General features: G+C 49.6%; 1 protein-coding gene across 1 annotated transcript in view; it reads left to right on the plus strand.

Moving 5' to 3' along the window:
* Nucleotides 1-12366, plus strand: part of SIK2 (salt inducible kinase 2) — a 36544-nt gene extending 24178 nt beyond the window's left edge. Inside the window, exons 9-15 of the mRNA XM_077189895.1 lie at nucleotides 1870-2034; nucleotides 5026-5254; nucleotides 5879-6163; nucleotides 6407-6570; nucleotides 7026-7166; nucleotides 8300-8391; nucleotides 9002-12366. Coding sequence (XP_077046010.1) covers nucleotides 1870-2034; nucleotides 5026-5254; nucleotides 5879-6163; nucleotides 6407-6570; nucleotides 7026-7166; nucleotides 8300-8391; nucleotides 9002-9539 — 1614 coding nt within the window. The 3' untranslated portion in view covers nucleotides 9540-12366. The remainder of the gene's footprint in view (nucleotides 1-1869; nucleotides 2035-5025; nucleotides 5255-5878; nucleotides 6164-6406; nucleotides 6571-7025; nucleotides 7167-8299; nucleotides 8392-9001) is intronic.
* Nucleotides 12367-14349: the final 1983 nt, after the last annotated feature.

Below are 14349 nucleotides of genomic sequence, written 5' to 3' on the forward strand. Positions count from 1 at the left end.
TGTTTTAAATGCCGGCCCAGCGCCATCACCGAGCAGACCATGGCCAAGGTCAGCTCCCTCCTCAACACTGGGCTCCTCTGCCTCTCCCTCCTCACCCCTGGACTCCTCTGCCTCATTCCCTACCAAAATCCCTCCCTTCCCACCCTACAATCCCTCCCTGCTTGGTGGGGTTTCATCCTGAGCCTTAAAATGCTTTAAATGCCGGCCCAGCACCATCACCGAGCAGACAGTGGCCAACGTCAGCTCCCTCCTCAACACTGGGCTCCTCTGCCTCTCCCTCCTCACCCCTGGGCTCCTCTGCCTCATTCCCTTCCTAAATCCTTCCCTTCCCACCCTACAATCCCTCTCTGCTTGGTGAGGTTTCATCCTGAGCCTTAAAATGCTGAAAATGCCGGTCTGGTGCCATCACCGAGCAGACAGTGGCCAACGTCAGCTCCCTCCTCAACACTGGGCTCCTCTGCCTCTCCCTCCTCATCCCTGGGCTCCTCTGCCTCGTTCCCTACCAAAATCCCTCCCTTACCACCTGCAATCCCTCTCTGCTTGGTGGGGTTTCATCCTGAGCCTTAAAATGCTTAAAATGCCGGCCCAGCGCCATCACCGAGCAGACCATGGCCAAGGTCAGCTCCCTCCTCAACATTGGGCTCCTCTGCCTCATTCCTCTCCAAAATCCCTCCCTTCCCATCTAGAATTCCCATCTAGAATCCCTCACTGCTTGGTGGTGTTTCATCCTGAAGCCTAAAATGCAAATATTGCATTTCAAATATTGCTGCTTGGTGTAGTTTCATCCTGAAGCTTAAATTGCTTTAAATGCCGGCCCAGCGCCATCACCAAGCAGACCATGGCCAAGGTCAGCTCCCTCCTCAACCCTGGGCTCCTCTGCCTCTCTCTCCTCATCCCTGGGCTCCTCTGCCTCGTTCCCTTCTAAAATCCCTCCCTTCCCACCTGCAATCCCTCCCTGCTTGGTGGGGTTTCATCCTGAAGCCTAAAATGCAAATGTTGGGTTTGGTTTTAGCGAGGATCTCATTGCTCATCTCCCAGTGATGCCTTGGGAAGGCTGACCTGAGAGATTCCCTTCAGGATATTTGGGTTCTGCTGAGCTGAAGCTCAGCTTCAGTTATGAAAACACAGGTCCAGGAACAGCGTGACAAAGATTGAACCCAGGTTTAAGCTTGGTTCTTGTGATAGAAAGTCACAGTATTGCAGAGAAAATGATCAATTTTAAGACGTATTAATGATCAGTTTTGAGATTAAAAGCAGGATGAACAAGGAGGAATAAAACACCTCTTGTACTGAATTCCTGCATTTTAGAGCCACATTCCCCCTTTAATCTTCAGTTACAGCCTGCCAGTTGTCCCAAGGATAATTTGTTTTCACACATGGTGGCACCACAGCTCCTGGCTGAGGGTGATTGTTTCCTCTTGGCCAGTGGTGTGGATACTGCACTCCAGGAATTAAAGGCTCAAAACCAGGGAAGATATCCCTGTTCTCCTGATTCTTAGGAAATTTCCCAAAAAAAGTCATTGAAACCATTCCTGAGCCTCCTGGTAGCAGTCAGGGGGGTTTGTACTCAATATAAAAAAGGAATTTTAGAGCACCAGGAAGCCCCAAACTCTGTCTGTGCTGCTGGCAGTAAGTCAGCTTCAATAAGTACTGAGCTTAATTCCATTTGGGGTTGGCCTGGCTGTTTTGGGGGTGGTAATGTTGGGTTTTTTTTCCCCAAGTTTAAAGGCTAAGAATGTTCTTCATCCTGAACCAAGAAATAAATCTTGCACTTCTGCTTTGGCCCTGGGCTGCACATTGTTCCATCCCTGACTTTCGATCCCCACCTCGAGCTGTTCCAGTTCTGAGTTTTCCAGTTCTGTTTTCCAGGCCCAGGCCGTGGTGCCCTCGGTGAACCTGCATTCCCCAAACCCAAGGCTGCTGCAGTCTCCAGGGCTCCCCTCAGCCTCAGGAGCAGAAACCTTTTCCTTCCCTCCCTCCAGCTGCCAGGGAGAGGCAGCTTTTATGGAGGAGGAAAGGGTTGAGACACCAAAGGTACAGCTTGAAATCACCCTGTTATTTATTTTTATTTTTCAGAAATCGTTCCAGCTAAAAAATATTGTTTTCTTTTAAAAGCACAGCAGTGCTTCCTGAAATTTAAGTGTTTAAGCATCAAGAGCTGTAGGTATTCCAAATTCTCCTTCCCTGTGACTCCCCAGAGCTGTGTCTTTTTTCATCATTCGTCTGCCTCCTGTTCTTTGCTCTCATTCCATTCTCACCACACTGCTTTTGGATAGGGGAAAAAAACCCAAAAAAAGTGGATTTCCTTCCCTTGTCCTTCTAAAATGTATTTTCAAGAGCTCTGAAGACTCCTTCTTCTCACACAAAGGAGTCCTGGATGCAGCTGAAGTGTCCAAAAGGAGCTCCAGCCTGATCTGGAGTCAGCAGTTAGAGAGGGGAAATAGCTTAAAATAATTACATTTATGAAGTATGTGACTCTCATAAAACCTCTGTTGTTTTCTCTCATGTTGCACCACGTTATAACTTGAATTTCAGCACATTTCTGCTGCCTGGTGCCAGCTGGGGTTTGATTTCCTGCCTGCCAGTTTGAAGGGTTTATTGCTCCCTGGTTTGTTCCCAGCACCAGGAGTGTGGCCCTGGTTCTCAGCTCGGGCTCCTTGTGTGGTCTGTGGCAGCTGGAAAGCACAAACCAGTTCAAAGGCGCTTCAAAATTAACATTTCCAGCTTTATTTTGCTTTATAGCTGCAGTTTGGCCAGGGTAGGTCAGCAACTGGTGACAGCAGTGAGGTGTCAGGGCTGAGGGCACTTGGGAATATTCTTAATTTTTGTAGGACATGAACACTAAGGATTTCCAGGCTCTGATCCCTGGAAAATCTGCAGGGAGCCGACGTGGGATGGGTTCTGCTCCTCCTTTCTGCCAGATCAGTGCCAGGCATTTGAGTGGGGAAGTCCCAAATGGGAAGGAAGGCGTTCAAAGAAAATGAAATTTAGAGGTAAAATCCACTCAGTCAAAACTCAGCAGAGCCAGAGTTCTCCCGTGCAGGAATCATCATTTTCCTGCTGTTTAAATTATTTATTGCTGTTTCTTGGTATTTTCCTACCATGTAGTTCTGCCTCAAGACCATTTGTTAAGAGTTGCTGTCCATGCAGTGAAAGCTCTTTTCCAAACACTCCTCCTTTGCAAAACACCAAAGAACTTGGAGGAAAATTCAGGAATGGCTCCCAAAAAAGGCTTTACATAAAATCAGCTGCAGCAGTGCCAGGTTTTGTGGTAAAGGGTTGTGGTTTTTCCATCCATATTTTACCCAGTGTGATCCTGATTGTGCAGGAGCAGGACAGTAATTATAGGACAGAGGTATCAAAAGCTGCAGGACATGGAAATATTTATAAATAAATAAATAAATAATTTTATATATACATATATATATATATAAAATATTATAGATATAAATAATATATATATTATATTTATATATATAATACTAATATAAATAAAGAGAATGTTAATGACACATTTTAAATATATAAATAATGAAGTAATTGACTATATTAAAAATAAATAATAAATAAAAATAATTAAATATATAGAATAATATTTTTCCCTAAAACCCATATAATTTCATATGGCAAAGAATTAGTTAAGGTACATGGCAAACTGGCTCAGAGAATAAAACCAGAATTAAAATCCCAGGAGCAGTTTAGGCTGGGGAGGTGCCTTTAAAGGTCTGATTCAAAGCTGTGGGAGGCTGCTCAGGGCTTTATCAGGCTGGGTAAATCCAAGGAGGGAGATTCCACAGCTTTTCCAGGCAACCTGTGTTTGCAGGGGAACAACATTAATCAAGTGGAGTTGTGCTGGAAAAAGGTGCATTTATGGAGTTATTCCTGAGCACAGCCCTGCAAGGATGAAATGCAAGGCTGGGGTTTTTTTTTTCCTGGTGTTTATCTGAGTGTGATAAATGAGCACAGGAGGTATAGGAAGGGGGGAACAGCAGTATTGCACATTCCAGAAATATTTTATGCTTGTGACTGAGCTGGCAAAGTTTTTAATAACTAAAAAAAAAGAAAAAAAAAAACCAAAAAAACCCCCAGTGCTGGAGAGCACAGAACTGTGGGAATAAGAGTATTTAGTTTTAGGGAATTGAGTATTAAGGGAATGTAAATAGGAAATGAAGAACTGTACATGACAAGCTTTACTTACCTGAGCAGAGTTAAAGATCCCAAGTGCCTTCAGGCCAGGGAGTTCCTGCTTGTGGGGGTGATTCTTTGGGCAGGAAACAGAGCTGGGCACAAAGAAAGGTGGGCACAAAGAAAGGTGGGCACAAAGGTGAGCACAGAACAAAGGTGAGCACAGAGTTGGGCACAAAACTGGGCAGAAACAAAGCTGGGCACAAAGAAAGGTGGGCACAAAGAAAGGCACAAACAAAGCTGGGCACAAAACAAAGGTGGACACAAAGATGGGCACAAACAGTGCTGGGCACAAACCAAAGCTGGGCACAAACCAAAGCTGGGCACAAAGGTGGGTACAAGCAGAGCTGGGCACAAACAAGAGCTGGGAACAAAGGTGGGTACAGAGCTGGGTACAAGCAGAGCTGGGCACAAGCAGAGCTGGGCACAAACCAAAGCTGGGCACAAACAGAGCTGGGCACAAAGGTGGGTACAAGCAGAGCTGGGCACAAACAAGAGCTGGGAACAAAGGTGGGTACAGAGCTGGGTACAAGCAGAGCTGGGCCCAAACCAAAGCTGGGCACAAACCAAAGCTGGGCACAAACCAAAGCTGGGCACAAAGGTGGGTACAAGCAGAGCTGGGCACAAACAGAGCTGGGAACAAAGGTGGGTGCAAACAGAGCTGGGCACAAACCAAAGCTGGGCACAAACAGAGCTGGGCACAAAGGTGGGTACAGAGCTGGGTACAAGCAGAGCTGGGTACAAGCAGAGCTGGGCACAAACAGAGCTGGGCACAAAGGTGGGTACAGAGCTGGGTACAAGCAGAGCTGGGCACAAACAGAGCTGTCCCTGTGCCCCCAGGTGAATGGCTGCCTGCTGGACCCCGTGCCCCCCGTGGTGATGAGGAAAGGATGCCAGTCCCTGCCCTCCAGCATGATGGAAACCTCCATTGATGAAGGGATCGAGGCAGAAGGAGAGGCAGAGGAGGACCCGGCCCAGGCCTTCGCTGCCCTGCAGGCGGCTCGAGGGGGCAAGAGGAGGCACACCCTGGCTGAGGTCACCAACCAGCTGGTGATGGTGCCAGGCACAGGTACAGCTCAGCTCAAAGCTCGTGCTCTGCCTCAGCGCTCAGGCTGATCAGGGTTTATGAGGGAGGAGTACAAGACAGTTTGTATTGACTAGAAAAGACAAAGGGGAAAAAAACCCCCACAAAATACCCCAAAATCTGCTTTAGAGATGGTATAAAATCAGAGCAGCACATTTACAGGTGATTAAACTCATGCAAAATCCCAAAAGGTACTGGGAAATGTGGCAAGATCAGCTGCTTTCTCAACTGAATGTCCCCAAATCATCAAATCAAAGTATTATTCATCCCCTAAAGATGAGCTGGCAGAGAACAGTGGGGAAATAAAACCCTCTGGACTCCAGCACCAGTGAGGTGACCAAGCCTTTCAGGCTACAGTTTTGTCAGGATTAAAAAAGCCCCTAAACCCTTTCCAGTGAACATCTGCAGAGTGTCTGGCTGCTGCAAGGTACTGCAAAAACCCAGCAGCAAATCCCCATTATTGCACTGCAAGTTTCACTTGACAATTCCCTTGTCCAAATTGATTTCTTTGGATGTTCACTCTAAGATAGCCACTGTTGGCAGGAGTAGCTGGAGTCAGTGGTGCTGATTCTCACTTTCATCCTGCTTTTTGGGTTTTTATTGTCCCAGGGAAGGTCTATTCCTTGGATGAGAACTCCTCGCTGGGCAGCATCGACTCGGAGTACGACATGGGCTCCGTGCAGAGGGACCTCAAATTCCTGGGCGAGACCCCTTCCCTGAAGGAGATGGTGCTGAGCAGCCAGCAGCCCCCAGGGGTGACCTCCCCCTTCCTGGGGCTCAGGCCTGCCAACCCAGCCATGCAGGCCCTGAGCTGCCAGAAACGAGAGGCTCACAACCGCTCCCCCGTCAGCTTCCGCGAGGGCCGCCGCGCCTCCGACACCTCCCTCACACAAGGTAACTCCTCTGTTCCACACCAAGCAGGGCTTTCAATAGCCTGCTTTAATGGCAGTGACAGCCAGGCACAGCAGGAAATGCCCTCTGTGCTCAGCTGTGGCTCAGTTATCACTCAGTTTATCTGCTGTGCTAACCAGAAAATCAGATTATTCTGACAAGGGGGTTTTGCGCTTTTCTCTTCTTTTCTCTTCTCTTCTTTTCTTTTCTTTTTTCTTCTCTTCTCTTCATTCCTCTCCTCTCCAGGAATTGTAGCATTTAGGCAGCACCTCCAGAACCTGGCACGAACCAAAGGAATCCTGGAGCTGAACAAAGTGCAGCTGCTGTATGAGCAGATGGGATCAGAGGAAGAGCCTTCCCTGACATCAGCTGCCACCCAGCTGCAGGACCTCATTAACAGCCCTGCACAGGTAATTAAAGCAGAACTCGAGCTCCATCTCAGTGCCGTGGGACAGATCAGCAGAGGATGAGGTGTTGTGGAGATCTGGGAAGAGCTGATGGACAGATTAAATGTGCTGTTCTCCTTTCTGCCTTCCCCAGACTGCAGAATTCGCAGCCTTCACCCACCCCTGGGTGTCAGTGAGGGGCTCTGCCAGCTTCCCAAACCCAACAGTCACTGCTTTCAGTCTGAGGGGTGTTTGGGATTTAGCAAAGGCCAATGACACCTTTTCTTGCTGGAGGCACAACTGCAAGAAGCAGATTGCAGTTACACACAGATCGATGTGCAGAGTGAGGGTTAAAGAGCTCCCAGTGACTCGTTTGCAGTGCAACAGGAGCACAACAGAACCTCTGGCAGGGAAAACCCTCAAAGCAAGGCTTAAGGGAGCCTTTTCTGGCCATGCAGCTTGCTCCTCTTCCCCTGCAGGAGGAAGGCTCCCAGCAGCAGCAGCAGCAGCAGCAGCAGCAGCAGCAGGAGGCTCCAGCTGCTTTCCCCAGTGGTGCACAGCCCCCGCTGCTGGCCCGAAGGCAGAGCCTGGAGACTCAGTACCTGAAACACCGGCTGCAGGTACCCCTGCCCTGCCTGGAAAGGAATGCCACACTGCCCTCCCTGCCCTGTGAATGCCACACTGCCCTGCCATGCAAATCCCACACTGCCCTGCCTGTGAATGCCACACTGCCCTCCCTGTGAATGCCACACTGCCCTGCCTGGGAAGGAATGCCACACTGCCCTGCCTGGGAAGGAATGCCACACTGCCCTCCCTGCCCTGTGAATGCCACACTGCCCTCCCTGGGAATGCCACACTGCCCTGCCTGCCCTGTGAATGAATGCCACACTGCCCTGCCTGGGAATGCCACACTGCCCTGCCTGCCCTGGGAATGCCACACTGCCCTGCCTGCCCTGTGAATCCCACACTGCCCTCCCTGCTCTGTGAATCCCACACTGCCAATCCTGCCCTGCCCCTCCCTGCCCTGCCCTGTGAATGCCACCCTGCCCTGCCCCACTCTGCTCTGCCCCACTCTGTGAAACCCACAATGCTCTGCCCAGCCCCACCCTGCCCTGCTGTCCCCTGTGAATCCCATACTGCCCCACCCTACCCTGCCCTGCCCCGCCCTCCTCTGCCCCGCCCTGCCCCGCCCTGCCAATCCCACCCTGCCCCACCCATCCCACCCTGCCAATCCCACCCTGCCCATCCCACCCTGCCCTGCCCCACCCCATCCTACCCCACCCTGCCCTGCCCATCCCACCCTGCCAATCCCACCCTGCTCTGCCCCACCCTGCCCATCCCACCCTGCCCTGCCCCGCCCTCTGAATCCCACCCTGCCCCTCCCTGTCACTGTAGGACATGAAATAACACGATGCCCACACGCTGCTTTTTTAAGGTGGAAAAGGGCAGTTTATTTTCTGGCTCCAGCATTTCTGGATTTCCATTTTCATATACCTTTAGTTCGTAAAAAACTGTTTTTTCCCCAGTTTCCCAGCTTCTTCCACTTGGGAAGAAGCTTTCCATGGATTTTTATGGCATAATCTCTCCTGCAAAAATATTGCCTAAGGGTCAGAAGCCAATGGGCAGCATTATGGGTTTAGAGAGTGGCTCTGTGGACAGCTGGGCAGTTACAAGGGCAGAAAATGTTTCTTGTGCTTTCTGGACTCATTGATTAAATCAAAAGGCATTTAAAGCAGCTCTGCTTTCCCTGCAGAAGCCCACTCTGCTCTCCAAAGCTCCCAACACCTGCCAGCTCTACTGCAAGGAGCTGCCCCGGAGTCTGGAACAGCAGCTCCAGGAGCACAGGTGAGAATCCCCCAAGTTAGGCACAAAAATTACTCTCAAGAGTAATAAAAGAACTGGAACTCTCCTTGTCCATTTAGAAATGATCTAAGAAAGGAAAGTTTCACTTCAAAACTTCTCTTAAAAGCAAGAGCAAGTCCTGCCATGTGTTTACCAATTTCTCTGCCCGATCTTCAGCTCCCAGATACCCCAGAGCAGTGAACAGGAGGCTTTAAAATACAAACACAAAAAATGCATCTCATTCTGAACAAACTGAATTAAACCGTGCATGGGGTTAGTTTAAAAAATTGATAGAGTTATCAGAGGAGATGTGTGATAGAGTTATGAGAGGAGATGTGTGATAGAGTTATCAGAGGAGATGTGGATAGAGTTATGAGAGGAGACGTGTGATAGAGTTATCAGAGGAGATGTGGGATAGAGTTATCAGAGGAGATGTGTGATAGAGTTATCAGAGGAGATGTGTGATAGAGTTATCAGAGGACAGTTTGGTAACACTGAAAGGGGGTAACTTTGCTGTGCTGCAGCAGTCATTGAGCAGGATTTCCCAGGGATTGGAGCTGTGTGAGTGGCCCAAATGGCCAAAATAACCATTTTTTTTCTGTCCTGCCTGCAGGCTGCACCAGAAGAGGCTGTTCCTGCAGAAGCAGTCCCAGCTGCAGGCCTACTTTAACCAGATGCAGATAGCGGAGAGCTCGTACCCCCGGGCCAGCCCTCTGCCCCTGCCCTGCCCGGAGGAGCTGCAGCCCCAGCAGCAGCAGCAGCAGCAGCCCCAGCAGCCCCAGCAGCCCCAGCAGCAGCAGCAGCCAGCCCAGTTCAGCCTGCAGCAGCCCCTGAGCCCCGTGCTGGAGCCCTCCTCGGGCCAGCTGCGCTTCGAGCCCTTCCTCAGGCAGTTCCCCAAGGTGCAGCTGGAGCCCAGCCCGGGGCAGGCCCAGCCAGCACAGCCCCTCCCGTTCCCCTACCAGACTTGTGAGCTGCCTGCTGTCCCCTCTGCCCCCCAGAGCCCCGGGGCACTGCCTGAGAGCCAGAGCAGCTCTGCAGAGGCTCAGCCCAGCTACGACGCCCTGCCCCTGCCGGAGCTGCCCGGACTCTTTGATTGTGAGATGATGGAGGCTGTGGATCCCCAGCACGGTGGCTATGTCCTGGTCAATTAGCACCCAGGGCACGCTGGAAGGACACAAGGAGAAGCATGTGAATTTTTTGGTTGGTTTTTGGTTGTTTTTTTTTTTTCCCATCCTGTTCCTACCCCCCCCCCCGCCCCATCGAAGTTTTTCAACCCTCAGATTGACAGGGGAACTGAAAATCCACCTGGCTGCAAGGAAAATAAAAAAGCAGGAGGTGTTTGGCCCCAGTGGCAGGGGCTGGAGAACAGGGAGTTCAACAGCAGCTTCATCCCACAAAGTCTGCGTGGAAGGAGGCAAAAAAGGAGAATTTCAGAGGAAGGAAAAAGCCCCTTCGGAAAACATTCGGGGAGTTTGTCAGCATTCATCCACCATCCACTCAGAGAGAGGAGAGTGAGTGCACACTTCTCGTACTTCTTGGCAATAAAAGCAATAGTTTTCACTGAAATTCAGGGTAGATTTGGGTCTGTGCTGACGGCAGCTGAAATCCTCTGGAGAACAGGAGCACGAGGTGGAATCCAAGGGAAGTTGCACTTGGGTCGAGCTCCTGCTCTGGAATTCCTCTGTGGCCAGCCCTGAGCATCTCAGGCAGCCTCCAGTTCCTCCTGCTGGCACCCAAACAGGATTTCCCAAAGCTGCCAAGGAGCTCTTCACTGTCTGCTGAAGGAACCTGGACCTGGACTTTGTCACAAGGAACCTGGGATCGTGTGGAGAGACCTCTGGGTGGGGACTGGAATTCTGGAGGATCAAGGATGAGCCAACAGAGACAGAAGGTAAGAGAGCCATGAGAGAGAGAGCAAGAGCTGCAGGAAATGGAATTAAAAAAAAAAAAAATTAAAATCCACCTGGGTGGCTTTTAAAATCACCCCCTTTTTCAGGAGGAATTCTGCTGGCTGGAAAGGATCCACCTGTCCCTGGGTTGCATTTTAATAACAAACAAGCAAACAAAACTGTGTTTTGAATTTGCAGTATGTGTTGCTGGTGGTTTCTTGAGCTTTGTATATTTGGACAATTATTTAGGGTTTTAGAACTTAAAGGATAAAAAAAAAAACAAAACAATGAGCTTATAAAAAGTAAAAAAAACACCCCTGTGAAGTGATAGTGCTGTGCCTTTTTCAGTTCTTTATCAGCCTATATGCTTTTTTCTGAAGAAAGTAGACAATACCCCATTTATATCCCTGCTGTGGCCAAAGTCCCTTCAGAGCACAGGTCCCACCATGTGGGACATGTTTAACTTCCTCAGTGCTTGAATGGCTCGTGTATATAGGACACTGAAAGTATCACAGCAATATTTCAGCATCCAACTCTTGATGTGTCAACCATTTCAAGGGATGCTCCAGCTCCACCCGGAGCTGTCTCTCCACAACTTTCCACTCATGAAACCCAAGTCCCAGGAGGGGGGAGGCTCAGGGAGCTGCAGGAAGCTGAGATCTCCAGTTTGAGGTTTGGCTCTGACCCTGAGGTGTCGTGGGCCAGGCCAGGGGCCAGGCCAGCCCTTTCCTGAGCAAACATTAAGCACAATTGCAGCTCCATCAAAGCACAAAGAGAGAGAGAGGGAGGAACTGTGCTGATCACACCAGAGTTTGCTGGAAGGTTTGGTCTTTGATACTGCAAATCCCCAGGGCAGAGGGAGGTGAAAGTCAGCATTTACAGCAATAAGACCACATTAAACCATGGAATAGGAGGGGTTTGGGCACCCTGTGTGAAGGGAAGAGGGTTTAACGGGTGACAGAAGGCACCTGGGCCCTGTGTGGGCAGGCAGAGACGACTCTGGAACCTTCTCTGACGCTGGCCTGAGCCAAAAGTGCTCAGCTTCTGCCTCTGCTAGCACAGGGATCCTCGAGGCAGCAGCAAAGGAGAGCTGGAGGAGCAGGGATCACGAGGTGAAGATGGCCAGAAAGCTGCTCCTAAGAGAAAAGGGTTTTGTCGTGTGGTTTCCCTCCAGAAGGAAACCTGCCTGCCAGCCTGGGACACCCAGACCCAGCCACAGCTGGAGGGAAGGAGCCTGACAAAATCTGCAGCAGGACAGAGCAGAGCAAGGAGCACACACAGAGCCCGGGCCCTGCACTGCCCCTGCCCCACCCCAGAGCACAGCCCACACCTGGTGCAGTGTGGAACCTGTGCTCAGAGCTGGCCAGGGAAGGCTGGGGGCTGCCAGAACAACACCCACTTCCTTCCCCACCCAGCTCCAGGAGCCCGCACGTTTCAGGGCTCAGAAGAGAAAAATGATTCCGTTCTGGAGCTCTGCAATTCATTTATCAGGATGTGCCAACCAGCGTGAGCTCCTTGGAGCTTTGCAGGGCTGGGCAGGGGAAGCTGCAGCATTTTTTAATGTAGTTTAGACTGACTCCTTCCCCTCAGCCAAAAGCATATTTAACATTTCATGTAATTTCCTTTAAGCCAATTAGGACTAAAAGGCTTCTGAAGCCTTCTCATACAGAGAGGATCCATTGGGCACCACTTCCCACTCCTTTGAAGTGGCTTTTTTGTTCCAATCTCTTCTGTTCTAACATTAGAGAACTGTGTACACTACTGTTAGAGTAATTATTAGCTTTATTATCTTGTACTACAGCCTCCTTTGAAGAGACTTTGGTGTGATGTATCTGGGGTACAAATTTCATACGGAGAAAAGTGCAATATGTGTGTGTGTGGTATGTTCTTTAATGTATTTTTTTAAGGATTTAGAGGGTTTAGTCTCTGCTTTGGGATAAATGCACTAGTTTTGTGAGCTCCAGTTTGGCAAGTTCATCTGTAGTATTTACATGCAACTGATCTGCTGGACTCTGTAAAGCAGTTACAGTGTATTAATACAAAATAAAGAATATGTGCATTTCATTTTTTAAATTTCTAGTGAGCTAAAGCAGCGCCTGCCACTCTTGTCTTCATTAGGGTCAAGTTATTTTCTCTCTGAGGCACCAAAACAATTGATGTCTGCTGCAAACACTGGATTTTCTAGATGAGGTGTGCTCCCCATGGTTCTGGCACACTTGGGGTTGTTGGTACCACTGACTTTTGCCAGATATTAATTTGGAAAGACTGGAAAACTTGGTGCCACAGGGTTGGCACAGCACTTTGCACTTTCATTAACAGAAGGCTCGTTCAGAATTAATTAAAACGAGATTAAAAAAAAACAGTGGAAAGATCCTCAGCAGCTCTTGTTTTAACATCACTAGTGACAATCCTGTGACCCTGGGACTGAGCTCAGTGCACACAGCTCTGCTGCTGAGCTGGTTTGGAAAATGCAAGGAAAGCCTTAAAATTGTGTCTGAATTCAGTGCACACAGCTCTGCTGCTGAACAGGCTTGGGAAATCCAAGAAGAACCTTAAAAGTGTACCTGAATTCAATACATGCAGCTCTGCTGCTGAGCTGGTTGGAAAATCCAAGGAAAGCCTTAAAATTGTGCCTGAATTCAGTGCACACAAGCTCAGTGCACACAGGCCTGGAAAATCCAAAAAGAGCCTTAAAATTGTGTCTGAATTCAGTGCACCCAGCTCTGCTGCTGAGCTGGTTTGGGCAGTCCTGAAATTGAGGAATATCTCAGACTGACTATAAGATTACAGCAGGAATTAATTCTCCTCTTCTCCCTTTCTCCCTCCACTGCTGGACAAAGAGCAGGAGTGGAAAATGAGGCATAAATTCTGCAACCCTGGCCCTGATGGGAAGGTGGCCAAGCAGGTCACTGTGGGGAAAGAGCTGCAAGCTCAGCCAGCAGAGGTTTTTGCTGATTCAGGTGATTTTCTGATGGGAATATTGCACTGGAGGGGAGGTCAGATGGCAGAGAGCTCATTTGAAATGTGATGAGAAGAAACTTTTAATTGGGTGACTCCCGTAGAGCATCAGCTGGGAATTTGAGGCAAAAGGGATAAAAACTGGGAAATGAGTGGAGAAATAAGGGAAATGTGTCTGCCCCCCCAGTGCTTTGAGGATTCTGCTGCCTGCACCTCGAGGTGCAGAGAATAACTCAGTGCCACTGCCTGGGGTTTGCAAGGCTGAAGGAATGGGCTCTGTGTGGGCTAAACCTGATATTCATCTGGTTTTGGACAGGTTATCCTGATTCTCAGTGGTTAAGAATCAGCAGAACAAAAAGAGAATTGTGGAAAAGCCCAGACATGCAGGCAAACCAAGAAATTTGAGGTTAATTTGAGTGTAAAACCACAAGATTGAGTGGAAACTGAAACCAAGGAAGGAGCATCCTCTAATTTAATAGAAACGGCCCCTGATGAAAAATCACACCTGCAGCTCCAGCAGCAGAGAATTCCATCCAGTGCTGATAATTGAATAACCACAGAAAATCTGTGCCTGCTGGTAGAAACCCCACAAATCTTACAAAGGACAAGAGTTAACCCTGGGGGCAAAATAAACAGTGAGTGGGGGGTAAAGGCTGAGAAACTGGAGCCTGACAGCTCCAAAAGGAGCATCCAGAGCCCTCATGGGGACACCAGCAGGGACGCCCTGGGCACAGGAAATCCCAAAAGGAGCACACACCCCCACGGCAGCACGCTCAGGAATGTGGGCACAAGGCTACAGCAGGTTTCATCCTCCTTTATCTCATTTTAGGAGTTCTCTCTGCCCGTTTTCCCAGGGTTTCCAGTCCAGCCTCCCTCCCAGGAAAGCTCCGTTTCCCCAGAGCTGTCACTCAGTGTTTGCTGAGTTTCAATGTGGGGCTTTCAGGAGAGACCTCTCTGCTCAAAAAGCTCCCTAAAGGTGGTGATTTCCTGCCGGGGAAATGCCCAAATGTGGTTTTATGGAGCAGCCCCTGCTGGGGTGACTTCTCAGCAAATAAAGGCGAGGGGGATTGGATGAGGATCTGTGCGGGGCTGCCTTGCAGAGCAGCAGCAGAAC

This window comes from Agelaius phoeniceus, chromosome 23, assembly GCF_051311805.1.
Source record: "Agelaius phoeniceus isolate bAgePho1 chromosome 23, bAgePho1.hap1, whole genome shotgun sequence".
Lineage (NCBI taxonomy): Eukaryota > Metazoa > Chordata > Aves > Passeriformes > Icteridae > Agelaius > Agelaius phoeniceus.